Raw genomic sequence first — 13,078 nt, 5'->3', positions numbered from 1 at the left:
ATACATTCATTCAACAAGTCCTTATTAAATGCATCCTGTGTGCAAGTCATTGTGTGAAACTCTAAGAAGCAATGATGAATAGGCCAGATGGTTACTGCTATCTGAAGTTTCCAGAGTAGGGGGCAGGACGTGTAGGCAGAAGAGCTAGCAGTGAACAGAGTAACTGTTGAATTAGGGCAGAGGTCATTTTGCTCCTGGGAAGGTGAAACACCCAACCCAAGCTCATCAGGGAAGAGGCCTGTCTGGTGCAGGGATGTTTAGCTGAGACCTGCAAATCTATTCCGCATTTGCTTCATCTTCATTTCAAGCTTAATCACAAAGAGGAAGAGGATGCTAAAAATGAAATAATTTATAAGGAGAGGTTTTAGGAGAAAAAGCAAACAAAAATGAGAATCTCAGGCAAGTTTAAAATATGTTTTTGTTTTTTGTTTTTTGTTTTTTGGCTTCTTTTCCCAAATAAGTGATGCCGTGCATTCCTTTCAGAATGAACATTTTTAAGTTCCCTGTGTGTCAGAACTATGACAGCCTAAACTGGTAATTCTTGTGACTTAAACCCTTCAGAAAAATGGTGCTTTTCACTGCTCCTCTTGGCCCACACATTCTTTGCATTTTAGTCTACTAATTACGTTTACAAAATGTCTCATTTTTGAAAAGCACCGTGTGTGTACTAACTGGTGCCTTTAGGGAATAAATTGGCAAGTAGGTCATACACTGGAAAAGTCATCCAAACCCACTGGGCTTTTTATTTTCAAGTCAGTCTGGGCTTTTTCCTCTTGCCTGCCCCTTTGCGGCCACAAAACTGAGTAGCTTGAGACCAGGGCATTGAATGTCAGCAAGTCAGGGAGGCAAGCTGATGCGTGTCTGTTTAGTCTCAATGCAGGGCGAAATGCCATCATTAATTCATTACCCAGCTGCCTGTCAAATAAATTGGCAATTACATCCACCGCAGAGGCTTGGAATTCAGTAAATAGCACGTTAGCATCTCTGAGTTGTTGAGAGATGTAAAGGGGAAAATTAAGCAACACGGTGTTTGTATCAGTAGCAGATGACAAGGGGCAGCATACACTGGTGATGCGATGTAGTGATGAAAAGCCTGCAAAGGGCTGGTAATGAGCTGTGTGGATTGGAACGTGTTAAAAACCATTGCTGATTTTCCACTTTTGTCTTTATGCTTTATTGCAGAGTTCAGCTCCTTCCAGCTTGGGAACAGGCTACTTCGTAAGTCTATCTCAACTTCCACATATGTGCCTTGCATTGCCATTGATTTCCTTCTATAATGAATGCTCATTGGATATGGAAAAAAATCTGAGAATTTATCTCTCAGTCCTGAAGAGCAGACTGATTTCCATTCTTTATTAGGAATTGTTTTACTTTTAGAAGATATAGCCTGCTGGGCCCTAGGGATCATAAGTAAGTCCAAGGTATATACCTGGTTCCTAACACCCAGGACATTAGCTCCTTACCTGGCCACGTAAGGAGATACAGGGAACCCTGATTAGCTCTTGCCACCATTTCTCCACAATTACTTTTTTAGTAAGAAGTGTCATGTGGGGGTTGGAATTCAGATTATGCATTGAGATACTGATTTCTTGAAGAATATCTCTTCATATAAAGTGAGTTGTCTTTTTTTTGGTGGGGAGGATGGGGAATGGAGATAGTATTTTTTAATGAATATTTTCCCTCACAGTCTGGGTAGCTTGCCTTTAGGTTTTTCTTTCAGCAATAATTAAACTAATATACTTATTTTTGCTAAAATGCAAAGTTTATTTCTGAATCTTTTTTTTTTTTTTTTTTTTTTTGAGACGGAGTCTCGCTATGTCGCCCAGGGTGGAGTGCAGTGGCCGGATCTCAGCTCACTGCAAGCTCCGCCTCCCGGGTTTTTACGCCATTCTCCTGCCTCAGCCTCCCGAGTAGCCAGGACTACAGGCGCCCACCACCTCGCCCGGCTAGTTTTTTGTATTTTTTAGTAGAGACGGAGTTTCACCGTGTTAGCCAGGATGGTCTCGAACTCCTGACCTCGTGATCCGCCCGTCTCGGCCTCCCAAAGTGCTGGGATTACAGGCTTGAGCCATCGCGCCCGGCCATATTTCTGAATCTTATTCTCTGTCCTTCAGGAAAGATGGCACTGGGGTGCCCTTCAGGGATTATCACAATATTGTAATAATCGTGAATCTAAAATTCATTCTCAAACAGCAGTTGTCACTTCTTTATATTTATTTATAGTGAAATTATCCTTTCTGGATTTAGTGATCCTTTTCAAGATACAAATAAAAAAGAGTGACAAATAAGCATTATTTGTACAATAGGATAACATGTCAATGTAGAAGTCTGTTGTGATACTTAAAGGAACCTAATTGGTGTTCTAAGAGATGAATACTGATACAGTCATGCCTCAGCATTTTCTGAGAAAATAGTGAAATCAAGAAAATCAAATAAAGTGGAAAATAATTAATTCACTTTAGTTGCTTTTAACTTTTGTCTCCAATGCTAATTACTCTGGTTTTCTTCTGCTCACATATTTCTCTCAATACATTTACATTAAATGTATGGAAACGAGCATCATTTCATTAATAAATGAGTATTTTCCAAGCTTAGCAAAAGTGGCATTTTCTAGATGTTGACTTTTTTTTTGGTCTTTATCTATAATAGGAGAAAAAGTATAAGGATGATTTGGACCTGCTTAATACAGTTAGCACACTTACCCTTGCTCCTACTTATTGTGGCTGAATATTCATACTAACAGAAACAAGCAGGATACATTCAGTATCCTGCTTCAGCAGTCGAAATAACAGACGTAGCCCCATCTGGCATCTCTTCACACCAGGCTGGATGTGGGTTGAGATGCTGGAAGTAAAATCTGGAGACTGCGATATCTATTCTCCATCCAAAAGCTAAAGCCTCCCCCTTTGCTTTCTTCAGCAGAAAGAAGGCCAAAGCCACTAACTACCTTAGTCCTCGATCATTTCTATACTGAACATTCTATACCTTAGTCCTTGATCACTTCTATACTGAACATTCTAGTGTTTTTTTTATTGTCAGTAGGATCACCCTGAAAGAAGAAAGTCATTTCTCGAAACATTGAGATTTTCATTATGCTTTTTGCAGTTATTTTTCTCTCTAGTTCCAAGAATGGTTTTTTTTTATTCTCTAATAATGTATTCTTATGATTAAAGAGTCTTTAATTACAAGTCTATTGATAAAATGACTTTTACAGCACATTGGATGAGTATAAAGGTTTTTTCTTATTTTGGTGAAATTGCTGGTAGACTTACTTTGCTTACATAAAAATCTGTCATCTTACTAGCTTACATGGAGAAGATATATACCAGATGTATATTCAGCTTTCAACTATGACAAAAATGCCCTGCTAGGATGTGTTTCCAATAATGTGATTGTTATGTTATCAGAGTGCAAAATCCATTGATATTGTTGCCAAGTCCTCATGAAAAGTATCTTCTATTTCAACTTTCATTCCAATAGTATCACATGTAATAATTTCAGATACTAACTTCCACACTGGGGAGTTTCATACTTTTAAGTGGAAATCGTATGTGCACAACTTACATTAGTTCTTTGCCAACATATTATTTACACTGTGCTTTGTGATTTGTGCTGTCATAATAGCTTTTTACTTATGACTATAAAGAAGGCTCAGCTTCAGGTAAGTGAAATGGTAATTTTTCAAGTCTATCCTTAATCCTCTTCAGCACGTCTTTGAAGTGTGGATGGAGGGAAATCACCTGCAGAGTCCATGAGCTATTAGCACAACTGAACCATAACATGAAATCTGGTATAAGAAAGCTGAAGGCACTTTTAACAATCTAGAACTGTTTTCTTGAACACTTTCCCATGCCCCAACTTCACAATCTTCCTTTGTTTTTATTTTATACTCCTCTAGAGCTTTTGTCAACAGAGGTAAGATGCTATTCATTGTGTGTGTTAATAAAATAGACACCTGAGTATATACATGTGCAGGTGTGTGTGCATGCACACACACACATACACACCCTTAGCCAAAACCGGTATATTTTACTTTCAGTTCTTTTATCTGTAGTGATACATTAAAGGGTTTAAAGGAGAAGCCTTTGTTTTTGATCTGGTTGTATTTGTTTATATCTCCTTGGTTTTGTGTTCCAAAGATGTCTGCTTAGGTCTGTCACTTTTCCAATCCGTTTAGAAGCAGAAGATCTGAGAAATGAGAACAGCAGCTAAAATCAGTATTTACATAAGCATATTGCAAAGAATTCTTAAAGTAGACAAAATAGAGAAGGATTGGAACAAACTTTCTACATTTTTGGGAGCTTTTGAATAATGTGGGTGTTATACACACAGAGAGACACACATATATATTCATTACATACTCATGCCCAGCTCATATTCTAAATATAAATGAAAGTATAGACTAGTTGGAATCGATTCGCTTTTTTTTTTTTTTCTGGCAAGAGTACTAAAACTTGTTAGAGCGTGTGTAGGATTTTCTTTCTTTTTTTTTTTAAACGTCAATGCGGTGAACACATTTTCTTTTCAATTTAAACGTTTTAAGCTGTATGTTCTCCTTAAACATGTATTTGAGGTTTCATTATGCATAGTGTGTAATTAAGAACTTAGAGGCAGAATGATCTTTAAGACTACTTGTATGGCCTTGGTGAGGTTATTTTATGTCTCTGAGTCTATTTCCTTATCAATACCTGCCTATTAGTGTTGCAAATATTAAATGAGATAAGATATTTAATGAACACAGAATATCACTCTATACTACCAAATAATAAGTACTGTCTTCTGTTATTCACACAATCATGTGTGATGGAGCAAAGTTGGTCTCATCAGGTGGCTGTGCAATGTTGTGCAAAGTAAGTTTTGTAATTTGTACCTGTAGGATAGGAGTATTTTATTCTTTTTTTTTTTTTTTTTTTTTTTTTGAGACGGAGTCTTGCTCTGTAGCCCGGGCTGGAGTGCAGTGGCCGGATCTCAGCTCACTGCAAGCTCCGCCTCCCGGGTTTACGCCATTCTCCTGCCTCAGCCTCCGGAGTAGCTGGGACTACAGGCGCCCGCCACCTCGCCCGGCTAGTTTTTTGTATTTTTAGTAGAGACGGGGTTTCACGGTGTTAGCCAGGATGGTCTCGATCTCCTGACCTCGTGATCCGCCCGTCTCGGCCTCCCAAAGTGCTGGGATTACAGGCTTGAGCCACCGCGCCCGGCCAGGAGTATTTTATTCTTATTACATTCTTCTTGTAGCTTTCTCAAGAGCATAGGTTTTGTGTTTGATCAGTTATATACATTTTTTTCTGTATGTAAACAAAACACATAGGATATTCATCCTCTGTGATTCTATATGAACATGATGATGTTGGAATGAACTGTTATATTAGCCATCCACATATTATGGTTGCTCTCTGTAATTTGTCAGTTAAAGTTACTTGTGTGTATTTTCTTCCTTAGAAGCATTGAAGCACTTGGAGCTTTTAAAGACTGCTTAGCAGCTTTTAGGATTGGGCTGAGAGGTTAAGGAACACCTGTTCAATATATTCCACTTTTATGAGCTTGTATCACATTTGCTCCTTTCTGACAAGAAAAAGAAAAATTGATGCCCTAGCATATATGAACACAGTAACTGAAATCAGTAGAATGAAAAGACCAGTGAGAACATCTCATGTTGGCCAGTGGTCTGGTATGTCATCACAAGAAAGATCTGGACTCATTCTTTATAGCACTTGACTCCATGTGGAGTTGGGAGCTGCTTTTGGGGCAACTAACCAACCAGGCAGAACTTGATTCCTGGTGTAAGGGAAGTATGGCCTTACTTTCTTCCAAGTGACATGTTCTGCCTTCTCTGGATAATTTTTCAGCCTTCTTCCAGGTTTGAATCTAACTGTCTTAGAACCACAGCCTCAAATAGCTTGGATCCTGCTTTTGTAAACTCCAGTAATTTCTCTTAAGGATTCTCAACTAATAATTTTCATCTTCCTCAATTGGGTCATGTCTAGTAATTGACATACTTTAAAGTTATCAGGGAAAACAACTCACTTCTACTCAGTGATTAAAACTGCCACATTATGTAGTAAAGGGGAATCATGTAGTGGTATACATCTTCAAATGGGATTTGTATAATTATTGTTTTCCTGTGCAGTTGAATTACTTAAGTTGTGTATGTAGTGCTGGTAAAAGGCTGTAGGTACAAAATATTGACCTGTAGCTTTCCATCCAGGGTTATAAAGGTCATAATGGGAATATTCTTTGCCCCTTTCTAAGTTTTTGACTATCAATCCTTGAAATGTCTCCTGTTTTCGTTTGCTATAGTTTGTATAACTTTTTTTTTTTTTTTTTTTTTTGACAGGATCTCACTGTGTCACCCAGGCCATAGTGCAGTGGTGTAATCACAGCTCACTGCAGCCTTAGCCTTTCTGGGCTCAGGTGATCCTCCCACCTCAGCCTCCCCAGTATCTGGGAGTAAATGTGCATGCCACCACACCTGGCTAATTTTTGTATTTTTTGTAGAGATGGAGCTCTACCATGTTGCCAAGGCTGGTCTTGAACTCCTGGGCTCAAGCTATCTACCCTCCTTGGCCTCCCAAAATGCTAAGATTACAGACGTGAGCCACCACGCCTGGCTGTATAACTTCTAAAACTGATTTGGTATTTTGTTTAACCATAGTTGCTTTTTAACCATTTTCCCATTTGCCCAGATAATACTCACCAGTGGTGCTTGTGGCTGCAACATTTATCTTGATATAACTGCCAGAAAATATCTTGCTTTTATTATTTTCCCATCGCTTTAGTATATTGACTTTGGAAACAAAAGACATCATTCTACTCTTAGCATTCTATTTTCAGTAGTGGTATTGCCATTTATAAAATATAGTAATTTTTATAAATGCCACCATGCCCAACCACTTTTAAATATTTCTGACACATTGTATTCATTTATTTTGTGGGGGTGAATTCCTTTATTAAAACATTCAAATTAATAATTTTGCTTGGTTTACAAGAAAACTGATGCCATCAAGGAAGTTGAAAAGTTACTAGGCAAATTTCAACAAAGATTTCTATAATTTATAAACGAGGGCTGGGCACAGTGGCTCATGCCTATAATCCAGCATTTTGGGAGGCTGAGGCGGTGGATCACCTGAGGTCAGGAGTTCGAGACCAGCCTGGCCAACACAGTGAAACCCCGTCTCTCTACCAAAAATGCAAAAATTAACTGGGCGTGGTGGCATGCACCTGTAATCCCAGCTGCTCGGGAGGCTGAGGCAGGAGAATCACTTGAACCTGAGAGTCAGAGGTTGCAGTGAGACAAGATGGGGCCATTGCACTCCAGCCTGGGTGACATGAGTGAAACTCAGTCTCAAAAAAAAAAAAAGAGAAAACAATTTATAAATGTTATTGAAAATTCAGTTTTTTATTTAATAATAATCCCAGTCTCAGATGCCCTTTCATTCTTTGAATTTGCATATCTCTACAAGATTTCTCGTTCAAAAATTTCTGGTTGTCTTATATATATACCTTGTATAAGCTGATCTAGCAGTGGCTAGATAGGATCAGATTCAGATTTGGATTTTGGCAAGGATGCCTCATAGATCATGTTGTGTGCTTCTATTAGGAGCCACATATTTAGTTATTTATTTTTATTAATGTTAACAGCCATTGATTAGACTCAGTGTTCATTAGGAGCTGCAAAATGGTGATATTGCAGTTCCATCGTTCTATAAAGAGAAACATCTACATTAACTACAGGTATTTGGTTATCCTGAGGTACAGTTAACACATTATATTTAAATAAGAGGGTTTGAGCTCTCCAGAGAACCTATCACTATTTATAAGATTTCTTATGGGTTTTAGTTTCAAAAGTACAGATACATCAACCTGGTGCTGACGGCAGCTCCATCCAAAGCAGAAGAAATAGTCTTATTACCCACTTGCCAGTACTTGCTGTGATGCTAGGAAAGGATTTTGTAATTCAAGTGTTCATTCATCACCTGTTAAGTACTGATATTTAAGATAAATAACATTAAGTATTTTAACACTTCCCGCCAAATAAAGACCCTAACCTTTGTATTTATTAATAATTGACACTAGGTAAATGAATTATTGGCCATTATTTATATATTGACAAAAATCTATTATAATGGAAATATTTTTAAAAATCTAAATTTTATCTAGAAATCCATGGAGGTTATCCAGTTACTATTAGGGCATTTGAACTAATTGATAAAGAGTTGAGTTGGAAAACTACTCTCCAGATGGAGATTTCATTTCATTTTAACTCACAAGTGTGACTTAAATGTCTACTCTTAGTTCTTAAGTTGCACAAGTATGACTTACATGTCTACTTTTAGTTCTTAAGTTGCCTAATATGTAAGCATGGCCCTCAAGTCAAAGATGTGTAGTTGAATTTGAAGCAAAGCAAACTGATTGGTCTATGAGAAGTGTAAGTAGAGCACTTGGAAGTATAAAGGAGGGTCAGTTAAATGTAGCAGGCTTAAATTGTGCAGAGCTTGATGGATGTTTAGATAGTCAATAGGAAAAGAAAGGGTGGAACAAAGTTTGAAGCAGAGGGAGCGACAAAGACAAGAACAGAGAAATTACATAATAGTGTGGATTGAATTGACTGTATGATGTCTCTGGGGAAAGACAGGACTTAGGTTGTCAGGGAATGTTGGCTGATTACAGGGAATGTGGGATAAAGGCAGGGAGGTAGTTGGGTGAGTGTGGAAGAGATGGTTTATAGAGAAGGATGTCAAGTAAAGGATCAGTGACTACAATACTCTTACTTGGAATTACAGTCCCCAGAAGAGGAGATTCAAATGTAGGAAAATGGTGAGTTTGGAAGTTAGAATAGGTAGTTAGAAATTTAAGTGTGTATTTAAGTGTAACTTAAAATCTAGGACATTATCAATGCGTTTGAAGCTACCTGTGTACTGTGCAGAAACATTTGGGCAAATGAAATTTGTTGCTCTTCCTTATGGTAAAACTTTGTCACATTTTTTAACTGTAACCTTCAAAATACTACCCTTAACTGTGTTTTCCTCCTAGTAACTAAACCAGAATCTAAGGCACATGCTGACAGACTCCTCCACATGGCACAGATAAACTCTCTAATTTCAAGGGCCTTAGACAGAAAATATAACTGTATTTCCCATGGCTAATTCTTACCCTTTTTTGGTCATGTTTTTGGTCTGTTAACATTTTAATTGAGGGAATAGGATCAGTGAGCCGGGAGCAGACACACTTTGACTAAATGAACAGTACAAGTTAAACTCTGGTGAGAGACATTTACACATTTGTAGAATCTCTACAATAGGATGACTTTTCCAGCACATCCTGTAGAAATTATCTTCTGCCTACACACTATGTTTAACTTCGGCTTCCTCATTCAGTACAAGGGAACTGAGAAATTTGACAAAAGATAATCAGGTGAGAAAAGATCAATTGCTGTCTCCAGTTGCAACCAGTAATTTTAAGCCTTTCATTTTCTCAGCATTTAAATGAGGGAATGGGCTGGGTATTTTTAAACATTTGCTATCTACAGTTATCTTTGTCATTGCTGTTGCAAACTCCTTAAGTAGATGAGCGGAAAACTTAGGTGCTACTGATGGATGTGGGGAAATAGCCCTCAGCCGGGATCTCTCTGTCCTCCTAACCCCCATCTCTGGCCCCTCAGATTTAGAGGGAAAAAATGATTTCGGAGAAAAAAGATTTAATGAGCCACTAGGCAAGAGAGTGGCTAAAGGAGCTTAATTTCTAATATTTCAAAATTTATTATTCCAGCTGCCTTACAACTAGATGTCTGCCACGTGCAACCATTGCTTGTTGCTGGCCTCACTGCCTTTGCTGTCCTTTGAGCCACAGGAATGCAAGGCCATAGCGATGCTTAGTGAACACTGTTCTTCACTGTCAACATTGAAAGGAGTCCTGATTTCAATGGAGTGGCTGAGTCTGCCTTTTTTTGAAAGTAATGTATTTTAAAATTCATTATGAACAGTAATGCAATTATTCATAATGAATAATGTTTTATATTTGCGTCATTCATTTAGGGCTAGTACATAGACATATTGAAGCTGTTGGCTTAGCCTGTTTCATAGCTAGTAGATCCTATTGGACATAGAGATGAAGCAGTAAAGGCTTTAGCACAGTGCACTGACAGTCCCAGAGGGAATGGACAGGTCATTGCCATGGAATTCTGAAAGTAATTTTATTTTCATTGTCATGTTTTCTGACATTGGCTTTAAGGAAGGTTGTCTTATCCTTGTTGGAGATTTCCACATTACAGAAGTGTTGCATTTGTTGATACGAGCTATATAAAATGAGCCACAGGCAATGTCATTTCCGGAGGTTTACTCTGATTACCCACACAACCCTTATTTTGATAGATTTAACTAGCCTGGAGTTTTATTGACTATCACTGAGAATCTTTCAGATCAGAGGCTTCATTCCTTTGCTTAACTACTTAAAAAATATTTTTGCTGAAATTGTAAATTAGATGCCTCCCAATCCATTGCGTAAGAAACTTACAGCTTGGTGAAACACCAAGAGTATCATTTGAAAAGAGGTTAAAAAACACAACTGGGGCTTGTTAAAGAGGAAAAGTGGTATTTTAACTCCAAGTGTCACATTCTCCTATAGTCAGCTCTAGCAGTAAACAAGAGTTATTGGAGGCTTAGATAGTTTGAGACACTTCACTTATCTCTCAGTACTTGACTTCAGAAGCCAAACATTTAAAATTCGTTTTGCTCATGTAAAAATGTTTATCTGTTTAAAATACAATGTCATTTTAACAAAAGCACCCTGGTGACAAGCTGTTTAGATATAGCACAGTTGATAAACTGTCAGGTCCTGTACACATACACTTGAAAGGACCAGCACAGTAACACAGGGATTGGCATTATAAATCACTGTTAACAAACCTTAATTTGCTTAGTAGGCTAATGAATGATCTCCAATTTTTCTTCAGTAATTAGCTTCGCTAACAGCTGTGTCAAAGGGACCTTCCTTATACTGTATTTAATCTCTGCTCTGAAATCTTTGGTGTCTAGTTTGCAGGATGAATAAAAACAAACAAAAAACATTTCAGTCTCCATTGACGACTCCCTGGTAATAAATCCAGATGTAGGGATTGTGGCTGTTTTCAAGTAGAAGCATTGTCAAAGGTGATGACTGTCTATTAGGGCTTATAAACTGTAATATAATCACAGATTTGGAATGGAGTGGTGAAGCCAGATAATTGCAGTGTTTCCTGTCTAAATGTGCTGCTGTGTGTAGTGGCCTCTGATTTTAAGGAGCTGTTAAAAATGCAGCAAGGCGTAACAGCTGTGGTTCCTAGAATACTCCTAATATTTCATATGTTCATCACATCTCATAAAATCTTGCCCATACCAACAAATGACTACTTATACGTACAGCTGGACTGCCTTAGAAGGAAATTGGAGAGAGTCTGAATCATGTAGGTTAGCATTACAGAGACCCACCAAGAGCTCACCCAAGCCCATGCTGTGCCATATTTCTCTTACTGCTCCTAAGAGTTCTCCCTTTCCATTTTTAGTCCCTGAAGAGAACATTTGCCTCTTACCGTTTGTGAGCAGATCTTATCAATAACTTACTTTTTCCTACCTTTGTGGAAAATAGACACAACTTTGCCAAGAGAACTTAGGGTTCTATACTGGGCAGAGAAATTCAGGCGAAGTTAATATCTCAACCGAATATCAAAAAGAGACAAGAAATTTAGTTCTCTTAGAATTTTTTAAAATTAAATTTTTTAATAACTTTGCAATAGAACTAGCTCTGTGATATGAAAACCTGGTTTTTCTGGGAGGAACATTAGTACTAGGACATTCTGAGAAGCAAAGGAAGCTAGTGAATCCAAAATGTTCTTTTAATCAAATATTAAACAGCTAAACATCATGACCAAATGGAAGCCTTAAACTGCATTTGTACAGAGGCATAATAGAGTCACAAGTTATTTTCGCCTAATTGTTTCTAAATTGCCCGCTTTACTAATTTGGTAATTGCAGTAGACCTATTATTTTGGTTTTACATAGGTTCAGAGTTACAGAACCTCTAGGTCAGAAGGGACTTCAGAAATCACCTTACCCAATCACCAATCTGAAATATAACTCAAAAAGTTATGTATTATTAGAGTAGGCTGACTCTAATATTATTAGAATATTATTTGGACTGTGACCTTGCTCATCCTGGATACCGTCCTTCAGTTGTTATAGTTGAAAGTCACATTAATTTTTCTGCCATGCTACAGTGTTTTCTTGATGTCTGTGACTGTTTTCATATGTGATACTGCTACATCTTTTTTATCAAAAAGTCTAATGGATTCTGTCTTAAGAATAGGGCCTTTATTTAAAAATCTCTGTTGAAACTTGTCATGGTATACTTAGTATACTTGGCTTATTACTTTAACTTATGTAGATTCTGTCATGTAATATATTGTTGTTGCTCTTAGTTCCACACTGGTGAAAATCATCAAGTGCTACAACTGTGTCTTTGTGACAGTTAAATTTCAGTGCTACTAGATTTTACTCATTGCTTTTCTTGCAATGCCCCATGATTTGATATATGCTAGCTGAGTATTACAAGTCCTGTGTATGTCTTTCCATTGGTGATTCTTATCTGGAGCTTTAACAGAAATCAGACATTGTTCCTCTGTTTTGGTTATTTATAGGTACATTTGGAAAGAGCTTTTAGACAACCTGTGGGCATACTTAACATACTGTACCTTTTTTCTTTGCAGTCATCGTGTACAACTGTTTTAAAATAATTAGCTGTACAAGGAGAATGTGGAAACCATTGTTCTGTTACACAATGGCAAAATAATTTAACATTAAAATGTACCTGTGATAGACTTAGTTGTGATGTGGATGTATTCATGGTAAGCTTATCTGAGTTATTCTAATAAGCAGTATTATGTAAAAATAAAGGAAAGGATATACTATAAAAGAAATACAGTTTGATACAGTATTTATGTTTTAACAGATATGCTTGAGTAGTTTAAATAAATGAAAAAACTTTCTATTATTTGTGGCAGGTCTATGTTATATACAGTAGTGTCCTGAGAAATTCTTGAGTTGTGACA

At 37.5% G+C, this 13,078-nt stretch overlaps 1 protein-coding gene across 13 annotated transcripts in view; it reads left to right on the top strand.

The window, feature by feature from the left end:
- Nucleotides 1-13,078, top strand: part of LOC105466343 (activator of transcription and developmental regulator AUTS2) — a 1,205,160-nt gene that overhangs the window by 547,792 nt on the left and 644,290 nt on the right. For all 13 annotated transcript variants that reach the window (XM_071094058.1, XM_011715337.3, XM_011715335.3 and 10 more), the window contains one exon: nt 1,183-1,218. In XM_071094058.1, coding sequence (XP_070950159.1) covers nt 1,183-1,218 — 36 coding nt within the window. The remainder of the gene's footprint in view (nt 1-1,182; nt 1,219-13,078) is intronic.

The sequence above is a fragment of the Macaca nemestrina genome, chromosome 4, assembly GCF_043159975.1.
Source record: "Macaca nemestrina isolate mMacNem1 chromosome 4, mMacNem.hap1, whole genome shotgun sequence".
NCBI lineage: Eukaryota > Metazoa > Chordata > Mammalia > Primates > Cercopithecidae > Macaca > Macaca nemestrina.
This window is presented reverse-complemented; position numbering and strand designations above follow the sequence as displayed.